We start from the raw sequence: 20,923 nt of genomic DNA, 5'->3' as shown, positions 1-20,923 counted from the left end.
CTTATATATAGTTGACAGACTCTTAGGTACTTTTGTAAAACAGGGTGTGCGATATTTGAACATAAAATGGAAGGGCTTTAGTGATCGCACCTGGGAACCAGCTGAAAATATTCCTGATTCTTTGATAGCTGAGTTTTTTCGTAGGAAAGGGATGAGAAGGAGGAGTAGGAAGTAGTATGTAATTAGGTAAACTAGGTAGTATATAGTAGTTAATAGTAGTAGTATTATATTATACTTGTTTGACAATGTCTAGTGTAGGTTGAAAAGCATGGTGTCTGAGTAGTGACTTTGGAATTGTCTTATGTTTGATTATGCTTACATGTACATGTATATTATCATTTACTCAATTTATTAGTTTGCATAGGTAGTCGACATTTATATTAGTAAAAATGGACACACTTCTAAATCTGGTTTTTCATAGAGAATAAGTAGCTTGTAGACAGGTGGTAGGATAAGGCATATGAATACCATTAGTGTATCGTGTTGATAAATGAGATTAATTCAACTGGTGAAATAAAAATAGCCAGTCATTATGTATGATCAAAGGACATGCATGCAGTTAAATGAATTAATTGGTTAGAAGTATGCTAGCCAGTCATCATGTATGTTTAAAAGGTATGCATGTAGTTAATATTTAAGATATAATTAGTTAAATTTACTCTAATAGATTAGCCTTAACTACACCTTGACTCAAGTTATGAGTTGTTTAGTCCTGCAGGGTTGTGACCTGTTGTCCATTGGTGCTGGGGTTGAATGGCTCGCTTTGGATTAGTAGTTGGGGCGCTTCGGACTGATCACTCAGGGTGGCGGGAGCTGCTGTTTGTGACTTGCTGGGGGGAGGGGGGGGGGTTTGCCTACTGGACGGGGTTTCTCCTGTTGGCTTGTCTGAGCTCTGCTCGAATGTGGCGGATCACGGAATGTCAAAATTTGGTTAACGCGACGAATGCGCTAGAAGCTTGACATGTTGATTGCCTATGAGACTTATTAGCATTGAATTTTCAATCTTTAACAATGCATTTTATTTTGTGTTATTTTGAATGTAAATAGAAGAGGCAGATATCATGTGACTACTATTGACCTGTGACCTTTTTATGTGTTTTACTGTTTAACTTGTAATTAATAAATAGAGACAGTTGGGCTCTAGATGTAAAGCAATAAACACTCTTACATTCATTAGCGATACACATCGATACACTACACTAAACTACTTTAGGCCTACACTACAGGCTATACACGCCAATAACAATCATACTACATTGGGAAGATTTTGGCACTAATTAGGCATCTACTTGTATTTTACTGTTTGTGTAAAATCCTTTTAATAAAAACGTTCCTAGAACAGATTCTATACTTGTAAAAGTGGCTACTGTATTTGTAACGTTATATGGTATCAAACAGGAAACCAAATGAAGTTTCCCAAACTTTCGGTAATACACTATGTACACTACATACACTACGAACACTACGAACACTGCGTACGCTGCGTACGCTGCGTACGCTGCGTGCGCTGCGTGCGCTGCGTGCGCTGCGTGCGCTGCGTGCGCTGCGTGCGCTGCGTGCGCTGCGTGCGCTGCGTGCGCTGCGTGCGCTGCGTGCGCTGCGTGCGCTGCGTTCGCTGCGTGCGCTGCGTGCGCTGCGTGCGCTGCGTGCGCTGCGTACGCTGCGTGCACTGCGTGCACTGCGTACACTGCGTACACTGCGTACACTGCGTGCACTGCGTACACTGCGAGCACTGCGTACACTGCATAACTATGTACGTCATTAATCATCTTGTGTACATAATAAACATGTGCACTTGAATCTTCGAAAAAAACTTTTGGATTAGGAAAAACTGGAGAATAATCAGTTCTCTTAGAGATCAGCTTTGGTATATGCTGAATCAGTGTAAAACTTTGAACTTTAAACTGTATAATGTGATAGTTAATCTTAAAAGGCTAGCAACGACCTAAAGCCTCTTCTGGAACAACCCTTTTTGATGAGTTGCAATAAGGATTGATGAATCATCAACCAGATTTGTAGGGCAGCCACCAACATGTTTCCTTGATGGTATGGTGTGATGGTGTGATGAGATGGTATGATGGTATGGTGTGTTGGTGTGATGAGATGGTGTGATGAGTGGTGTGATGAGATGATGTGATGAGATGGTATGATGAGATGGTGTGATGAGTGGTGCGATGAGATGGTGTGATGGTGCGATGAGATGATATGATGAGATGATGTGATGAGATGGTATGATGAGATGGTGTGGTGAGATGGTATGGTGGTATGGTATGGTGTGAAGAGATGGTGTGATGAGATGGTGTGATGTGATGGTGTGATGAAACGATGAGATGGTATGATGGTGTGATGAGATGGTGCAATGAGATGGTGTGATGAGATGGTGTGATGAGATGGTGTGATGAGATGGTATGGTGGTATGGTATGGTGTGATGAGATGGTGTGATGAGATGGTGTGATGTGATGGTGTGATGAAATGATGAGATGGTATGACGGTGTGATGAGATGGTGTGATGAGATGGTGTGATGAGATGGTGTGATGTGATGGTGTGATGAAATGATGAGATGGTATGACGGTGTGATGAGATGGTGCAATGAGATGGTGTGATGAGATGGTATGATGAGATGGTGTGATGAGATGGTGTGATGAGATGGTATGATGAGATGTTGTTATTAGATGTTGATTAGGGGGTATTATGAGATGGTATAATTTTATAAGACAAAATCATTTTCGGTGGTAACCACATGAAATCCTTATCTGACATTCTTTCTTTGTTTAGCTGTATAATTTAATTGTTCAAATTTTAATTGTTATCATTTAATTTAACGTTTAATTGTTTTTTAAAGCAGTTTTGCCTAAAGCATTTTTTCCGCGCAGCCTAGTTAGGAAAACCGTTGCCATCTGTACTCGCTTTCTCAGACTTGCTCACTTGTTTCAGAACTATTATTCTCCGTTGAAGTAGTAAAACATCATTGTATAGACAGAGATGCGACTCTCATCTGGTTGGACCCAGCTTCTGCTATGCCTTGGAGTCATTTTGGTGGTGTTCTTGCTGACTCAAACAAGGTACATTTTTGCTAATAGATTTGTCATGATTCAACAAGATTCAATAAAATATGTAGCCTATAGTCAATCTGTTTTCCATCAAGCTTGCAGAATATTAGGTCAGAATATGGACATAGTATTGTGTATATACTGAGATCTAGATTTGCGATAGCTGACAGAATAGAAAAACTTGCACTGTTATCAGCATTGTGACCATTTTGAAAAAGTAATAACATCTCAAAGATGAGTACTCACTGATCCTATAATATAGGATCAGTGAGTACTCATCTTTGAGATGTTTGCAATTGTATTGCAATTGTATTGCAATTGTATTGCAATTGTATTGCAATACAATAGATTGCAATTGTATTGCATTTAACATATTATGTTAAATGCAATACAATTGCAATGAATGAGAATACAACTCAAACACCCAATTTCATTAAGATAGTGTTAATGCCTGACTCCCTATTCTCGAATGATATGGGAGTTAAAGGGCAAGTTTTATTATTCGGAAGTAACTACTAGAGGCAGATAAAACTGAAGCTGTCCATGTAATTTGACATTACAGCACTATCGATTGTGGTGCGAACTTAGAGCCACATGCATCGTGCAGTAACAGTTAATTTGCAGTGCAGATGCTTAGAAAGTCTGCACTGTCAATCGACCTACAGTAGCAACCTCGTACTAATACGCAACTGCAGTACCCATGCAATTCCAAGTTTTCAAGAATGAATGTTGACAGTGGATTGTTGGGTTTCTGGTAATGTGTTATGAGAGTGAATGCACAGTTGTCGGCTTGCAGTAGGAGAGCAGCTGTAGTAGCAGTAAATGTCTACGGTGAATTAAAAGTTGTAATACATTGCAAAAATACTGTTTACCCTGTTGCACTGACACAGTGCAGTTCTACCGCGTCACAGCTTCTACCGCCTCACAGCTCGGTCCATTAATTTGTCTAGTGAAATGATGCGTATTCTGTTCACTGATAGCATTTACATGCTTTGGAAAGCTTCACCTCAGTAACTTACTTTTATCGAAAGCAAAATTTAAAGCTAGACACTGAGATCTTATGTATTTTTGTAGAAAGCCGATGCTTTTCTACAGAAGGCCAACAGGTTTGTATAAATAACTACTGTACTTTTCGGACTATTAGCCGCTACTTTTTCTGGTGATTTGAGCCATGCGGCTTATATAAGGGCGCGGCTATTCTGTGGCTTTTTTTCACCGCTAGAGCGCATTAACCATAATCTACGGTTGGTGTGCCTTTAGCGATGAAAGAAAATCAGAAACAATGCCTAACGATACTTTTCCGTTAGGCACTAGGTTAAAAAGCGTCGGTTAATAGGAAACAGTGCCGTTAGACACTGTTCCGTTTTAAACAGCAAAGTTGCTGCCATATTAAAAAGCACCGTCCTGAGTTCTGCGGCCTATGCAAAGGTGTGGCCTATGTGTTGTTTTATTAATGTTTTTTGGAAACAAAAAGCAGATGCGGCTTATATAGGGGTGTGGTTTATAGTCCAAAAAAGTATGGTAGTATAGAAAACGAGAAAGGCTCATATTTATACAGTTTTGTCATGATAATCACTCACTTCACTTACTCATAACCACTGTAAAGTATTTCATACCTTGAGAAACCATAAAATCTGTTAGACCGCTGTTTATGTCTTAACCAATAATTAATTACAGAACTAGGGGTATTGGTTGTTTGCGCATTCGTCACAACTAAGTAGACAGTGGGAGTTTTGCACTCCTGCTTTAAGTGCCAACAAGTATTTGGTATAACAATATTTCATTTGTTGACAATACTCTATCTAATGGTCTTCAAGTCTCTTTGCAAGTTCAAAATTGATTAATAATTTTCGTATCTAGATTTTTAACATAGAAGCAAAAAATTTCAAATGTATTTATAATGTAAAACTTTTAGGGCTATTTTGGTTCAATTTTTTTGCTTTCAATGTTTAATGTTAGTATTTACTATGTAGAGGTATACACTTAATTGTTTTGCTTCAAAAATAGGAGAGAACTATCATGAAATTTTAGCATTGTCCCTAAACCTATTCAATACTGAAAATAGATTTATTATAATTTTGACACGGTTTTACTTTTTCAGTGTTCAATAACCCAAATGATTTTGGTGTGACTCAGAAAATATACAGGAAAAATTTTGCTAAAAGTGAATTTATGCATTGTTTACTCTTGGATGATTTAGCTTACCTATATTTGACATATTTCGATGAACTTCATGTTTTTCTGAAATTTGCATGCACCATTGTTGCTAAGTGCGTGTGGAGTTTCATCAGCTAGCGACTCCTTTGAACCTCGACTCATAAACAAGTTTCACTTGCTGCCACCTGCCACCTGCTGCCACAGATGAAATGTTAAAAGCTGAGCTTTTGTTATTGTAATCAATAGAAATTATGAGTCGATACGCTATAGCTTTCTTTCTATCGTAATAATTTAGCGTTGCTACTTTTACTTTTTCTTTCATCAACCACGGATTTGAGTTTTTGATCAATAAATTTCTATAGCGCGTTCTTTAAAAGGTGGATTGCTATGGTGAAACTAATGTGAGCGCCACATTTTTAAAATCAGTACTTTCCAAGATACATGTCATTGCTTTAGCATCACATGCAATATCTCGCTAGATATTGTCACTTATGACCTATTTACCTTCATAAGTTGTTTCCTGTAGTGTTCTTTGCATCACCTTAGTTATTTTGTTCATCACACTTTTTCAAATAAGCATTGGTGTCAATTAGATGTAGGACCCTTGGATACCGAGAAGTTAAATTTAGGTCTAGAAGATACGCAGAAGACAGACTTTACGGAACAGCTGGAGAAGTCAGCTCTAATGAGTGGTGATAAAAATACCAATATGTCGGATCAAGGGCTTGTCAATTCAGAGAAGACAACTTCTACTAAACAATTTGTGATGACCAAGGTGGAAAAGACAGGATCTTCCACATTATTCGCTATAATGGTTCGGTTTATCCGCTTTCACAAGTTGAATGTCTTGACTCAATGCCATGGACACCACATTCCTTGGAACCCTTCAAGTAAGATTTGTACAAAGATATTCTGAACTCAACGACTCACTTGATCGTTGAGTTTGGAGTACTCTACATATTCTGAACAACGATAATAAAGGATTATAATAACATAGATTGTCTGAATGATAAATTAAGATATGTGGAATTTAGGACTACGAGAGAAAAAATATTCTGTCAAAGAATGACAAAAGTAACTAACAACACTAGACTTTTCAAATCAATAATTTTAGGGATTGTTAAAAGATCTAACAGTTATAAAAATGTGGTGATTCCAGCGTAAGGATGTTTTTGCTAAACTAAAAACAACCAAATAAAAAGAAAACAAACGAGTGTAACACATCAACTGTTTTGACAGTAACAGCATTTAAAAACTATTGTTATGTTTTTCAACAAGACAGCTTGCCTTGAAATGATATTTACCAAAAACTCATTTTACTAAACAAGTTTGACAGCCAAAAGCTGAAGTTGTGAGTGGATCCTTTAGATTTTGTGAATGGTACATTAACCATGTGCTTTTGCTAACGTCAAAATAACTCAGTGAGACCGAAATATTGTTTTTTAACATTGAACATAGTTGAATCTCATAAAACTAATCATGATAATATGAATACTCTGACATGAGAATTATCTTTTGAACTGAGCAACAGTTTCAGTCTGTAAAATAAAAAAATCTGCTGCAGCTACTGACAATTCAACGCTACTCGAAGTGAGATTTTGACTTGAAAAAAATCTACAAATCTTTCAAAGAATTGGGCTGATAAACACTTTGTTATTTGGAATTGGGGAATCCAAATGGGAATCCAAATGTTTAAAGAAAGAATAACTCCAAGCATTTGTCATAATTAAATCTTGTTAATTTATAGTAATTGCATGAAAATTTGCTTCATGTGTCAAAATTTCTAATCTATATTTTACACAAAGTTTTAGAAACCAGTTTATTTAAATATAGGAAATTGCGTTGAACAAAATTTTCATCAATTTTAGCATTACAAAGAATATGTAAGTTTTAGTAAACACTTGTTTTACAATTAGGTAGGCTGCTCAAATCTCTCCTAAGCAAGAGCTATGTGTGTATTATTAGCGTTATAAAGAAAAATTTAGCAGCTCTGTTGCTAACTTTTGTTGTAGAGTTTGCTATTGGGCCAGAGAATGTCTCACAAGCTGATACTTTGGTCAACCATGCTATTTATAACATAACAATGATAAGCAAGTATATTAAACCTGGCTACAAACATGTGGGGCTGGCGAGAGAACCCGTTTCCTGGTTCAAATCAGCTGTCAATTTCTTTGCCAACAGTCGCAACATGGGTCTACCTAAACAATATGTAAGTTTGTGTAATGTATATTAATTAGCCTACTAAAGATATGGTTGCGGCAAAAAGGTTGACCAAATTAAATTAAGACCCATAAAAGGCTAAAACATCAGCTACAATTCTATGTCATTTTTGTCTTTGAAGACTAACCCTGTCCAGAGATATATGCGTTTGAATGAGGACATCTTTTAAAAAGCTCAGATTCCAGCGGGTGCTTCATTCGTGACGTAACGAGTTACACGTCTGAAAAGAGTCTATGAGCAATAAATATAAGATCGCTTTGTTAGCCAATCATCAGCACGAAATTTTTATATAGGTCATAATAAATGTTATCACTCGTAAAACGCGTTGTCTGTGATCTCAAATTTAGGGATTTTACTCTATTATTAGATCGCATCGACATCGATATTTACTAAATTAATTAACATCGTTACTTTAATTACTTTTATTGACGAGCAACAGAATTGTAAAATTACTGTAAAGTTACTGCGAAGATAACTCCGAGTTTTCTGAGCATCAGGTGGTTAAAGTTTGGGACAGACAGCTTATACACTAGTTAGAGCTGACAGGTGTCAGCAGCGTTATGCTACAGAGGAAGATATGAGAATGGAAGTAAATTTATCTTTTACTTTGAGTCTCCTATAGATATACAGTTGTTTACATTCAGATTATATTTCCCTGTTTGAGGTTATAATGCAATTTCCTGCGCGAGATACGTATGCACAGTGAGTTCTTGACGGCTTCTTTTTAATCTATAGCATCTAGCAATACAATGGCTTAAATTGATGACTATACTAAAGGTAATAATTTTAGTACCCATGAATACATTTACTAATTAATATAATTACCTAGTAATTTTTGCTATCACCACCATTCATCGTTTTATAATCTTTTATCATTTCACCTAGCTATATTTGCTTCAAATTTTCTTTGGTAGTTTTAGCTAGTAAATTAGATTTATGATTTGACTTTAGATGTTCACTTCTCACATGTAGAAAGTGAAGAAAATTGATTGATCAATGCACATCTTTAACTTCCAGAACCAAAGCTTCGAAGCGTTGGCTTGGCGCACTTATGCTTTTGTTAAACATTTATTCATTTTTAAAGTTACACTCGCAATCTATCTAACTCCTAATTTGAAAGCTTTCCGTGTATACGCGTTAGAATGACATATCTATGAATGACATATATTTATTGCATTTGTTTTATTGATTACAGGATGTTTGTGTGGTCCCTCCAGCGAAGCAGCTTTGTCAGTGTGGAAACTGTCATAAATGGGAAAGAGAGACTTGAATGTGTGCTGTATAAACCATTATGTTTTGTTTGAGTTTGCTGCAGTAGATGAATTTGTCCTATTGTATGAGCTGAAACTATGTGAGTGGCCACGACTTGGATGGATATTTTTAATAAAAGCTTTATGCCGAGATGAAAATCTTTTTGCTTGTAAAAATTATACCATAAAATAATATTGTTGAAAATAATGCAAAACCTGATTTGCAGAACATTGAATACATCATAGCCCCGTTGGCACCTGTGCTGAAATCTTGTCTGATAGATTTATGAAGTGTAATCAGAGCTGTATGGACAGGTACTTTTGCATAGCTCGACCATTTGTTTAGTACTTGAATCAACTAATCAAATGTGACCAGTGAAGGGAATTTTTTTCTACAATCTGATACCAATAATGACTCGATAACTTTGACAGTTGACTATACAATGCACATGACTTGTAAAGATGTAGTTAGTTTTGCCACATATTCTTTTCAAAGACGCAGCTTGCTTGTTTTACTTAGTAAGAAACTAGTTTTCAGTGTGGGTAGCGATAGAACTGTGCCGATACAAAGACCTTATTCTACATAGTTTGCTCAGACACAATTACCGTAGGCCGGTAGAATTGGTAGTCGGTACTAAAATGTTTACACAGCATTTAGAAGAGGCTAATATGACAAGTTTTTAATTTTCTTTGTTTTGAGGAATTTGAGACATTGATACTAATGTATCTGTAGCTGGAATCAAAATTTTATTCTAGCCAATAAGAGCAAATACAAGATAAAATATATACCAATAGAGCCGCGCAGGACTAGACCTTTTTTGAAAATGGTGCTGTAACCTTTTTCTATGACCTTGCATCATTACTGCCCTATACATGCATGTTCAGATACGGTAGATACAAAAAGCCAAACGCACTGAATGACTGAACAAACCGAATATTTTAGGAGTTGCCCTCTTTTGTGACTATTTAAGGGTAAGGGTGCCTAACTCAAACTTCTCTAAATGAAGAGCTCAATGAATTCAGTAGAAACATTCTAGAGGCTGTTGTTTATTTTCGCGCCAGTGAAGCACGCTGTATATAAAAATATTACATATTCAATCGAAGTATTTTTGCTGTCACTAGTCCAATCATTACCTACCTTACCTTTGACATATAAAAGGGAAATGCCTGGTAGAAGCAAAATGTTTTATTTGTTCAGTAGTATCGTTAACCATTGGTGAACTAGTAGCTAAATAACTAGCCAAAATTGTTTCTCTATTCAATTGGAAATAAATGTATTTATTTCTGTATACGGTAATATTTATTATAATTATATGAAACATGCCATCAATATTATTTATAGATAATGATTGATTTTTATAGATAATAGTTGAGGGAGGGCAACTCCCAAAATATATTCGATCTGTTCAGTCCTTCAGTGCATTCGGCTTTTTGTACCTACCGTGTTCAAATACTTAATATCTGAACATGCCAGTTTTTGCATACGTAGTAGTCACATTTGTGTCCTTAGCTGACCTTGTATGCTATCTCTGTTTCTTTTATTATGCACTCAATGACCACCCTGTTTGTGTGATCATTGCTGTCAGTTGTTGTTTGACTTTGACTAATAAAGGTGTTTAGCTTGAGAAAACTATCTGAGGATATACATTTCACAACTTTCAACACTTTTATCGCAAAAGCCGATGTGAATACGAAAGATGGAGGCAGGTTGTATCAGGGGTTACATCATTTTGGGCAAGTCTGGGCATGTTTTTTTCGCCTGAGCGTTTCTGCCGCGATCAATTTTTTTCGATTTTAATCTTGAAATATCTTGACAATGAGATCGCCTAACATAACAAAAAACGTATCAACTGATAGACAAAAAAATACTTTCTTTTAAGATCAACTTAAATTTGACGCGACCACATCTTTAAAAGAACAATATTGCATTATTTTTTTTGCTTTAAGCCTATGTATATTCTATTTTGAATTTATTGAAAGAATCCAGTTCATGACTCAAATCAACTTTCAAATTTTTTGTAAATGAAAACAACACGGACCTCTTGAGAAATTTGTAAACACAGGTCATGAGTATCACTCGGTGATAGATAAGGGTGATAGGTGAAGGAGAGGGTACTACACGGAGTGTTGTTGCTTCATAGTTATATTTGTTGAGGAAATCTTTGCATACAAACAGTAAAAACCGGAATACAATTTGATTAATAAAGGAGTGTTTAAAATGAAGCTGACAGCAAATGCATGTTTTCAAAATCTTGTGCCAATGTGATCTTTAGTCCAAGGAGTACTAAACACAGTAGACGCCCCTACAACATAAACATCCATTTCCTTAAATTCAAGCGAACATAAAGAATTTATGTAAAGTTTTTGCACCAAACTACTTATGAAATTCCATGGAATATAAAGCGTTAAATTGGTGCAAGTTCTCAAATTCTACTTGATTTGCTATATTATTCATCTTATATCATGGCTATTTGACTATTTGTCCCTGTTTCACAGTTACATCATATCAGCTCTGCATTATTAATGACTCATTGACTTGCAAATTTCAGTCACCGGAAGATGTGATTTTCAATGATGACATACTCTACCAAACTCGTCCAACTGGTCAAGGAGTTCCAAGAAGTTGGTTACATCTAAACCAACTGCAGTGGTACGGTTTCAACTATGCTGACAGATATAACCTCACAGCTATAGAGAACTTCATTGCTTCACTTATTCCAAGGTAAACCTAGGCAGCGAATATATATAAAACGGAATAGCTTTATAGTTGTAGAAATATTGACAGCAATATCTCATTATGTAGATCAGACATAATATGATAGATGAACATGGAAAGGAAATATTACAATCCAATATGATGAAGGAAGTTTCACCAAAACAAAACTTCATTTTACAACTTAGTGATTTCTTGTAAAAAAAGCTTTATAAGGGATATTACAGTTTAATAGTATTAGATTAATTTTCAAGTTTTTTTACAAAGTTGTTTGTTATAAGCATCATCTACTATCATTTTATGTTATTTTTTATGATACAAAGCTTTATGATTAATTCTACCTGACAATTTCACTCAATTTGTCAAGGTTTCACTAGTAGTCATCACCTAAATTATATTTTTCGTTACATGCCAAAACGAAAATGAGAAAGCTGAAATCAGGAATTATTGAGTGAGTTGAACAAATGTGTTTTAAAAAGTTGGTATTTTAATAGTATTGCAGAAGAGTCAAGATACTGATTCGTAGGTTGTAGTATCAGAAAGTTCATAAACTAAAACATACAAAGATGGGTGTAGTATGCTGGTGTCAGAGAATGGAAAACGATATTTGTCATATGAGTGAAATGATAAATGCAAATATTCTAGGCATAGTTTGCGCAGTATTTTGAAACCTGTAACATAAATTCTGCAATGAGCAAGTTTGAAATGTGGCAATAATTTCAAAGATTTTGCAAGATGAATGACGGAATTGTGGTACGCTGGAAGACGCGATTGGTAGTATGCCAGTTTTGCCATAGATTTCTGTACGAGGAATATCCTTTTTCACTGTCAGTTTAGTGACACAGGGAAATATGTATTAACGCCATTGATCAGATGGCAATGCATAAATAAAGTAAAACTACAGTTTTTCTTTTGCTAATGACATTCAGTAGTAAGTTTGGACTGTTAACAACAAGATGCAAGGATATTGCCCTCATTAGCTCTAACACATGAGGAGTTAAATATATACCGTAAAACCTCCATTTGAATGTCATGCGCTGCATTTTACAAAGTTTCTCCTATTATGGCATTTTATTAGAGGTTACATTCAAATAGAGGGTGAGGCTGTATTTTTTGACTAGCATGTTCAAAATTTGAGAAGATAACTTGAACCCTTTTACAAGTGAAGCGCTAATATTGCGCATATTTTGCGCTTTCTTTTGGGCGGAGCGAAGCTAATGTCGTCAGCTGCAGAATTTTTGTTAAACAGTGTTTCACTTACGTTGACGATAAATGAGATAAATAAGGGACTATTTTGATTAAAACACATTAGCTGGATACAGTTATTAATTATTTCGACGGTGTCAGTTTTTAAGTTTTAGAGAAAAAACCAGAAATCTTTGGTGTAAAAAACAGACTTTGATATGCAGTAATAATGGCTGCTATTACTTCTAACGGCGTTCCTGAAAAGTATTCCCATCATTCATCGAAACGCTTTAAAATCTTCAGGTCAAGTTGTAAACGACATTATGGACAAATCTGAAGAAAATAAATCGGATTTAGCCCTTAATGACTTCGAATCGGATTGTAGTTCTGATGATAGTGACAATCAATATTCTCGGGTACACTATCGGTGAAACCATGGCAACTGTTACAGCAACAGCAAAAGAATTAATTGTTATCAATGTAACATTATTAGTATGATTATCGAAAGTATTGTTATAACCATATAACATTATTAGTCATTATTAGTAACATTTTGTGGACACTTTTCTACTGATCACTTTCTACTGTGGAATCGTAAAGATCAAGAATGTCCTAGTAGCGGTTAAATAGAAATGATGTTCAATTAAAGGAAGGCGGTGAAACTCTTTCTCCTATAGTGGTGCTCTATTCGAGGTGGCATTCAAAAAGAGGTTTTAAGATATCTGTCTGATGAAACGAGGTCTGTAGAATCTGTTGGTGTTCAACCCACATACATATATGTATAGCTAGGAAAATAAATAAGAATTATATTGTGGGCCTACTTGATGTGTAGATATGGTCATATAGTGTGTACTTTTTTAGGATGGATGTTATGCTACTAAGTGACCAGTTTGATGCCTCTTTGCTGATCTTGCGGAAAAGGTTTAACTGGAGTTATCTTGACATTTTTTACACATCCAACAGAGTAGCAACAGGAAAACCAAGTGAATTGTCAAATAAAGCTATCACTAAACTACTTTCTAAGGAAGTTAACCTTGGAGATAAGCTCCTTTATGATGCTATGAACAGAACATGGTGGCAGCAGCATGAACTGGCTGAAGCTAGTTTTTGGGAAGAGGTAATTTGTATAATTTGTGTTTTAGAGTCACCTGTGATAGTTTGCTCAGATAGTGTGATGAAATGGTGTGATAAGATGATGTGATGAGATGATACGATGAGATGGTGTGATGAGATGATATGATGAGATGGTGTGATGAGATGGTGTGACGAAGTCGTGTGATGAAATGGTATGATGAGATGGTGGGATGAGATGGTATGATGAGATGGTGTGATGAGATGATATGAGAAAATGGTGTTATGAGATGGTGTTATGAGACGGTGTGATGAGACGGTGTGGTGAAATGATGGGATGATATGGTGTGATGAGTTGATGTTATGAGATGGTATGATGAGATGGTGTGATGAGATGATATGAGGAAATGGTGTTATGAGATGGTGTTATGAGACTGTGTGATTAGACGGTGTAGTGAAATGATGGGATGATATGGTGTGATGAGTTGGTGTTATGAGATGGTATGATGACATGGTATGATGAGTTGGTATGCGGAGATGGTGTGAAAATGTGGTACTATTGATTTTTTTGAAGTTATTGTAGAAAGTTGACAATAGGTCTAATTAGAATTGTTTTCACAGCTTAAACATCATTGTTTTTAGTAGATCGCTGTCAAGAAAGGCAGCACAGTGTTAATTTGATAAGGATATCTCCAATCATGTTTCTTGATAAATCCTCAATTTACAGGCCCTATTGCCTTTTTGCAGGTTTCACTTTTAGGCAAACAAGCAAGGAATTTACGATATTTTACCATAAGACCGAAGCTCTGAGAAATGAATCACTAAAATTTCCTGATAATGAGTGACTCATAGGTTTTAATGTGACTAATGGACATTGCTTTAGTTTTGAATTTTCTGCTACCGAAAGTGAATCAAGGTTTTCTAATTCTTAAGTATGACGTAAATTGTTCACAAAACAAATCAAAACTTGCCTGTATGCTTAAACATATGTACATGAGCAACAAAAAAAAGCTTAGAGACTCATTCACATCTAATGATCAGTTCGAAATCTAACGCGTCATGTCATGCTCATATAAATTATACCAAGCAAACCAGGAGATACATAGTTTGAATTCACTATAAGCAGCAGTAATAGTATCCAGTAATAAAGCAGCTTAAAACAGTTGGTTACCAAAAAAGGTTCACTAATCAAAAATCAGTATTTTCAGGATGGACTAATTAGTGTCGAACTGCTTTTGATTGGTCAATTTTGTATTGAGCTTTGTGGTTTATTAAAAATTTCAAATTTTGCTGTTTTTTGTTCAGCAGTTTGGACATTTTTTCTGATTAGTAAACTTCTAAAATTTAACTAGTTTTGCTTTAATCTGATTGGTTCATTCATAAAAGCAAAGCTACTTTTGTTTTTGGTCTATTCTGATTGGGTGTTTTGGCAGTATTCCTAATCCATATTTCGTCGTGAAGCGAACAACCTACAATATGTAAAAACATTGTGTGTGATATCACTTTTCTAGTCGTTCAAATAAAGGAGTGAACATGTAGAATATATTTATATTTGCAAATAGTAATACTACACACTAATAAAATGGGAAGTAACAATAAAAAAATGAAAAATACTCTTCATCATTGGGAAGGATATACATTACTGCATATATTAACAGGTCACCAGTTTGAGTATGAAACGTATTGGTATCAAGCTAAATGTCTCATGTACGCCGTGTGAATTGACTGTAAAATCGCTATTATGAACTCTGCTTCTCTTGAATTTTGCTGTTCAACTTTTGTTAACAGCTTAATAACGCTACTGCACTACTAGTATAGGGGGTACTAGTAGTAGTACTAGTATAGGGGGTACTAGTAGTAGTACTAGTATAGGGGGTACAAGTAGTAGTACTAGAATAGGGGGTACAAGTAGTAGTACTAGTATAGGGGGTACAAGTAGTAGTACTAGTATAGGGGGTACTAGTAGTAGTACTAGTATAGGGGGTACTAGTAGTAGTATTAGTATAAGGGGTACTAGCAGTAGTACTAGAATAGGGAGTACTAGTAGTAGTAGTACTAGTATAAGGGGTACTAGTAGTAGTACTAGAATAGGGAGTACTAGTAGTAGTACTAGTATAGGGGGTACTAGTAGTAGTATTAGTATAGGGGGTACTAGTAGTAGTATTAGTATAAGGGGTACTAGTAGTAGTACTAGAATAGGGAGTACTAGTAGTAGTACTAGTATAGGGGGGTAATTGACATAATCAACGCTAAGACCGATGACAAGTAGTGTGATTCTAATAGTGTGTTTCACTAGACAAAAACTTAAAAACACATTGTAAATATTTTTATTAACATTCTTAACAGTTTTGGGGTTGTCTGTTGCTCATGAATCCTCATTACTATAGTTCGTGCAATTGTTTTTGTACTAACAATTTTCACTCGCAATCAAACCTCCCACTATTTGACTGAAATATCCACTAATGTAACAACACCACTGTAACTTCTACCAATATAGCAACCTGAAATCTAAAATAATAAAACCACATCTTCACGGCATCTTTGATCTTCTCTGCTCTCCTCCTTTCACCTTTCCTTTTTAACATCAATAAAAGAACAACATGGGCAAATTTCGACCATGAAACTCGACGAGAACGGATAAAGAGAGCTGTCACGAATGTGATCACTAGAAGCTTTTTAGTAATCTTCTTTGCTTCGGTATATACCCTCACAGTTACGGTATTGAAAGGGACACTGAAACAGCTGTCATTATTTTGAAGACTGGCCTTTGCCTCCTCCTTTTACTCCTCCTCATTCACCTACAATATAAGTGGCTACATCACCAGGTGCGCTGCGAATGGAATTTAAGGGGTTGATACATAACCATGTATGAACAGCTACACCTTCGAGCGGTCATCGATTTTTTAATACAGTCACTGGTGGCCATAATGATCGGAGCGTCGACGGGTGCAGGCAATACGAGACTGCCTTTTGGTTGGATATCTCATTCTGAGAGTGTAGCGAATCCATCAGCTATCCACATCGCGCACTACTATGACATCTGACAGATTTGCCAACAAAGTTTACTTTCACGATGGAGTCATCGACACAGACAAAGATGATTTCGGTTTGAAAAGTGGTGCGGGTAACACATGGATTATACTAAAACATTTCATGAAGGAAGCTTTGAGGGAGGAAAAGCCGACACATTTTTTACTAAGTACAGTCTTCACCTGAATCTCACAGTTTTTCTGGTGGTACAAAACATATTCTCAAAGTTGATGAAAATTATCTCGCTCAATACGCACTATTTCTTTATTGAGAATAATCCTGGAGACACCATGACTGCAGCCAACCTGATCAAGCAGATTACCGAGACCTACGAACAAGCGACCAAGAAACCATACACATTCCTCTCCATTAACGCATTACTTACTAGTTATTTCACATTTACATTTAAACCCTTTTATAGTTGCCTTATTTTTTATTTGACCTGCACAAAACATTTTTCTCGTGATAGGACGTTTGAAAGCTACAGTTGTTTGACAAAGTTTGAAAACCTTTACAGTTGTTTCTATCTTCTTTCTTAATTTATTTCAATTACACAAAACACTTTTCTCATGATATGTAGTTTGAAAGTTAGAATGAAAAATGTTGCTTTCTTACAGTAAATACAAATTAATTTTCTTTCCAAAAACTTTTTTATAACCTGGGTCAACGCAGCGTAGTACAGCTACGTAACACAAGTGTATTCTACATGTTTGTATGTTTTTATTTCATTGACTGGAGAAGTGATACCGCATGCAAATTTTTCAAATATTTGGAGTTGTTTTGCTAACGATAGACAAATTAGGAATATCAGCAAAACATCCAATCAGAAATCAGCATAGACCCAAAACAGAAGTAGTTTCGGTTTTATGAATAAATAAATGGGATTATCATAAAATAACTTTTGTTTTATAACTTGACCAAATACAAAAAAATATCAAAAATGCTCTGCAGAGAGGCAGAATTTGAGATTTTTAGCTAATCACAGAGCTCAGCACAAAATTGACCAATCAGAAACTAGAAGCTGCTTGAAACTGATTAATCAATTGTCAAAATCCCTGGTCACCAACCGCTCTCCATGTGCTACTAACAGTTGCCCATTTTACCTAATAGAAAATAACGTGTTTTTTGCTGCCTGGCATTGAGATGGTGTTTAATAATTGAGATTAGCTGGCAAGTTGAGTAAGAGCTAATATAACTATATAGTAGTCCTATACTCAAATGTTTAGATACTGAAAACTAGTTTCAAAAAAGAGAAAATCACAACCAGTTAGTCAAGGATCTAAAGCGAAAAATGAAAATTTCGAGTAGTTACATTAGACACTCACACAGCGTATGTATTACATTCCAAGAATGTACAAATAATAGAGATTTTATTTTATGTTATATTTATACATGTAAATAATCAATTTCGTTCCAAGATTTTTTCAAACTCACCCTTAGATCCCTTTGATCAAGAAAAAAAGCTAAACTTAATTTTTAATTCGTTGACTGTGCAGTAACAATGGTTTATCAGTTCGTATCGACAACGTTTATCTTTTTTCTTACCACTTACACTTCTTACCACTTACACTTCTTACCACTTACACTTGGTTTACAGTAAAAATGGCTGCTATGAAACTCTCATTATTCAAATCAAATTTGAGAACTTGCATCGACTTTGAGCTTTATATTATATAGAATTTCGTACTTTAAATATAGTAAAAAGTTTACACAAATTATTTACATTAAAGTGGAATTTAAGTTATAAGAAGTTTATTATAGGTGCGTATACTGTATTCCATATTCACCAAGTTTTTATTAGGCTAAGGTGCGATTGGTGCATTGACCAGCTAGTTTTTGTTCACTTTCTCTTACTATTACTTTGTGTTCATCCTCCATTTCCTTTTAGTGCCCTTTCGAGCTGCCGTTCTTTTTTTATCCATTGACGAATGATAGTATTACATATGAATAGAGCTGTCCATAAAATCTTTAACAAATTTAGTTATAGTCGAAGGGTGAAACAGTTCTGAAATGTAAACAGTTCAACTTGGTGAATTCTTCTCTCCAGCATATATTTTCTGTTAATTTTTTGTTGAACATGTGCGAACTTTTTTTTCAGGTCTCACACTTTCGCCAACTAAACAAGAAAGTCACAGAATACTGCCAAACAAAGATTAATCAACAACTTCAATCGCTAACAGTTCCTGCTAGCCAATGGCATGAAGAATTTTCTGTTACTCATGAGAACTGTCCTAATTTTGACTTTTCTCCTTCTGGAAGTAAATCGAGAGCTTTGATAATCAAATATAATACAAATTGTCTTTAAAAAATGAGATTTTGTGTTTTTGCAGGCATGTGTATAAAAACAATGAAAGAAAGTCTAATCATCTTTAAACGAATACAATTTGTAACAGAGGTTGCACCCTTGTAACAGCGGCTGCACTCTTGTAACAGAGGTTGCATCCTTGTAACAGAGGTTGCACCCTTGTAACAGAGGTTGCATCATTGTAACAGACGCATTAGGACAAAATTCAAACATTTTTGATTCAAATGGGATATTTCATAGCAGTTCTGCTGTAACTCAAGGCCATTATGAAGTATTATTTTGAGCATCTTTTGTTATAATCATATACCATTGAATGAGTATTTAAGAATTTGTCATCAGTTTTCTTATAGCTTTCTAATGTTTAATGGCTTCCCAATGCATCCGATACCGGGGTGCATTGGGACAGTAGCGGGTTGCATTGGGACTATGTATTAAACAACTGGAGTACCACTAAACAACAAACACAAATATATTTTGGATATTTTATGGCTATACGGGTTATATGGCAAAAATTCTGTTTCTTTAGAACCTGCAGTTACATTAGCAGGAGTGACAGCTTTTGGATAGGATTCACCCTAGCAGTGGACTAATATCATGGACAGTGACTGTGCAGCCAAGGTTGTTGGTCTCAGTAAACAAGGAACTACTATTAGCCTGAGAGAGTTAGTAATTATTTTTATGGTGCTGCTTTTAAAGTTCATCTACCAACGTAAATTTAACCCATTTTTATTTAAGTACTTCGAAGTAGAAAGATCGAGTTAAACAAGGAACTACTATTAGCCTGAGAAATTTATTGATTATATCTATGGTGTTGCTTGCAAAGTTTTAATGAAAAAAAAAGCAAAAAGCTTTGGAATAGGTCAACAAGGGATTTATTGTTGTTAATGTAAACAATTTGTTATTAATACAATTTTGTAGGCACTTTTCTACAGATCACTTGATATTATGGACTCATAAACATCAAAGATAGTCAAAGTGGTAATCAAATGGAGGTGACGCTCCATTAGAGGGTAGCGCTCCATTTTCCAACCTTTCTCTCATAGTGGTGGTCAAATAGAGGTGGCAGTCAAATAGAGGTAGAAATCAATTAGAGGTTTTACTGTATATTAGATAGTAGTTGCAAACTTGTAGGAAACGTTCTGAATATTTATAAGTAGAACATATATAACATATACAAGTAAACTACCACAGACCTTCTTGTTTGTTGGTATCCCAGCTAGTTAAATAAGAGCAATAGTTGATCTTCGCATATTCAAAAGCAAGTTCTCTCAGCACCTTTTTTGTGAGTCCATCATGCAGCGTAGATGCAGTCAAAAGGTTATAGCTTTCTCCTGGTCACCATCGAACACTGCTATTTTTAAACCATAGCCGATAGGTCAAACTGCCTGGAGATTGGCCCGATTCAATTGCATTCGTTTCTTTGGCAAAATAGCGTGGAAATGTCTCTTCACGTTATTTTGCCAAGTTAAAGTTCAAGTTACTTGAAGTTAAAGTTAGTAGCTGCTCCTTGCAAAGTAGATTTTCCATTTAACACCAGTTGTAAAGCTGTAATATGCTCATTTGTACAACTAATGTGTGTGGTTGGTTTTCAATTAGGCACCATGACTCTTTGTAATAAAAATGTATAATATATTTTATGCACTTTTAAAGCAAGTAGCTATTACTGATCCCTGTTACTTATTGCTAAGGCCGGCATGGCCTTGATGAAGCGCATAGCGCAGTATTTAACTTTCCTTGTACTCCGGTAATAGTAAACTAAGCAAACAGCAAGATAGTTCATGGATTGCTTTGGGACACATGAGATGCCTTGAGACATGTCCCAATGCGCATGAGGTATGCTCCGCCTCCCCTACTTATGGTTTGCTGTTTATTTGGCATTGTGAATGAAAAGTCAAAGACTTTTGCGAATGAATTTTGCTCGACGTATCAAAATGTTAGTC

The 20,923-nt window shown here is 35.5% G+C and overlaps 1 protein-coding gene across 3 annotated transcripts in view; it reads left to right on the top strand.

Annotated features, from left to right (window-relative positions):
* Positions 1 to 19,261, top strand: part of LOC137408377 (galactosylceramide sulfotransferase-like) — a 35,963-nt gene extending 16,702 nt beyond the window's left edge. For 2 of the 3 annotated variants that reach the window (XM_068094881.1, XM_068094882.1), the window contains exons 2-8: positions 2,937 to 3,064; positions 4,127 to 4,158; positions 5,803 to 6,099; positions 7,222 to 7,418; positions 11,229 to 11,401; positions 13,439 to 13,694; positions 18,777 to 19,261. In XM_068094881.1, coding sequence (XP_067950982.1) covers positions 2,985 to 3,064; positions 4,127 to 4,158; positions 5,803 to 6,099; positions 7,222 to 7,418; positions 11,229 to 11,401; positions 13,439 to 13,694; positions 18,777 to 18,983 — 1,242 coding nt within the window. In that variant the 5' untranslated portion in view covers positions 2,937 to 2,984 and the 3' untranslated portion in view covers positions 18,984 to 19,261. The remainder of the gene's footprint in view (positions 1 to 2,936; positions 3,065 to 4,126; positions 4,159 to 5,802; positions 6,100 to 7,221; positions 7,419 to 11,228; positions 11,402 to 13,438; positions 13,695 to 18,776) is intronic. The other variant, XM_068094883.1, reaches the window with a different exon arrangement.
* The last annotated feature ends 1,662 nt before the right edge of the window (positions 19,262 to 20,923 follow it).

This window comes from Watersipora subatra, chromosome 11, assembly GCF_963576615.1.
Source record: "Watersipora subatra chromosome 11, tzWatSuba1.1, whole genome shotgun sequence".
Taxonomy (NCBI): domain Eukaryota; kingdom Metazoa; phylum Bryozoa; class Gymnolaemata; order Cheilostomatida; family Watersiporidae; genus Watersipora; species Watersipora subatra.
The sequence above is the reverse complement of the archived record's forward strand: the minus strand, read 5'-3'. Positions and strand labels throughout refer to the sequence as shown.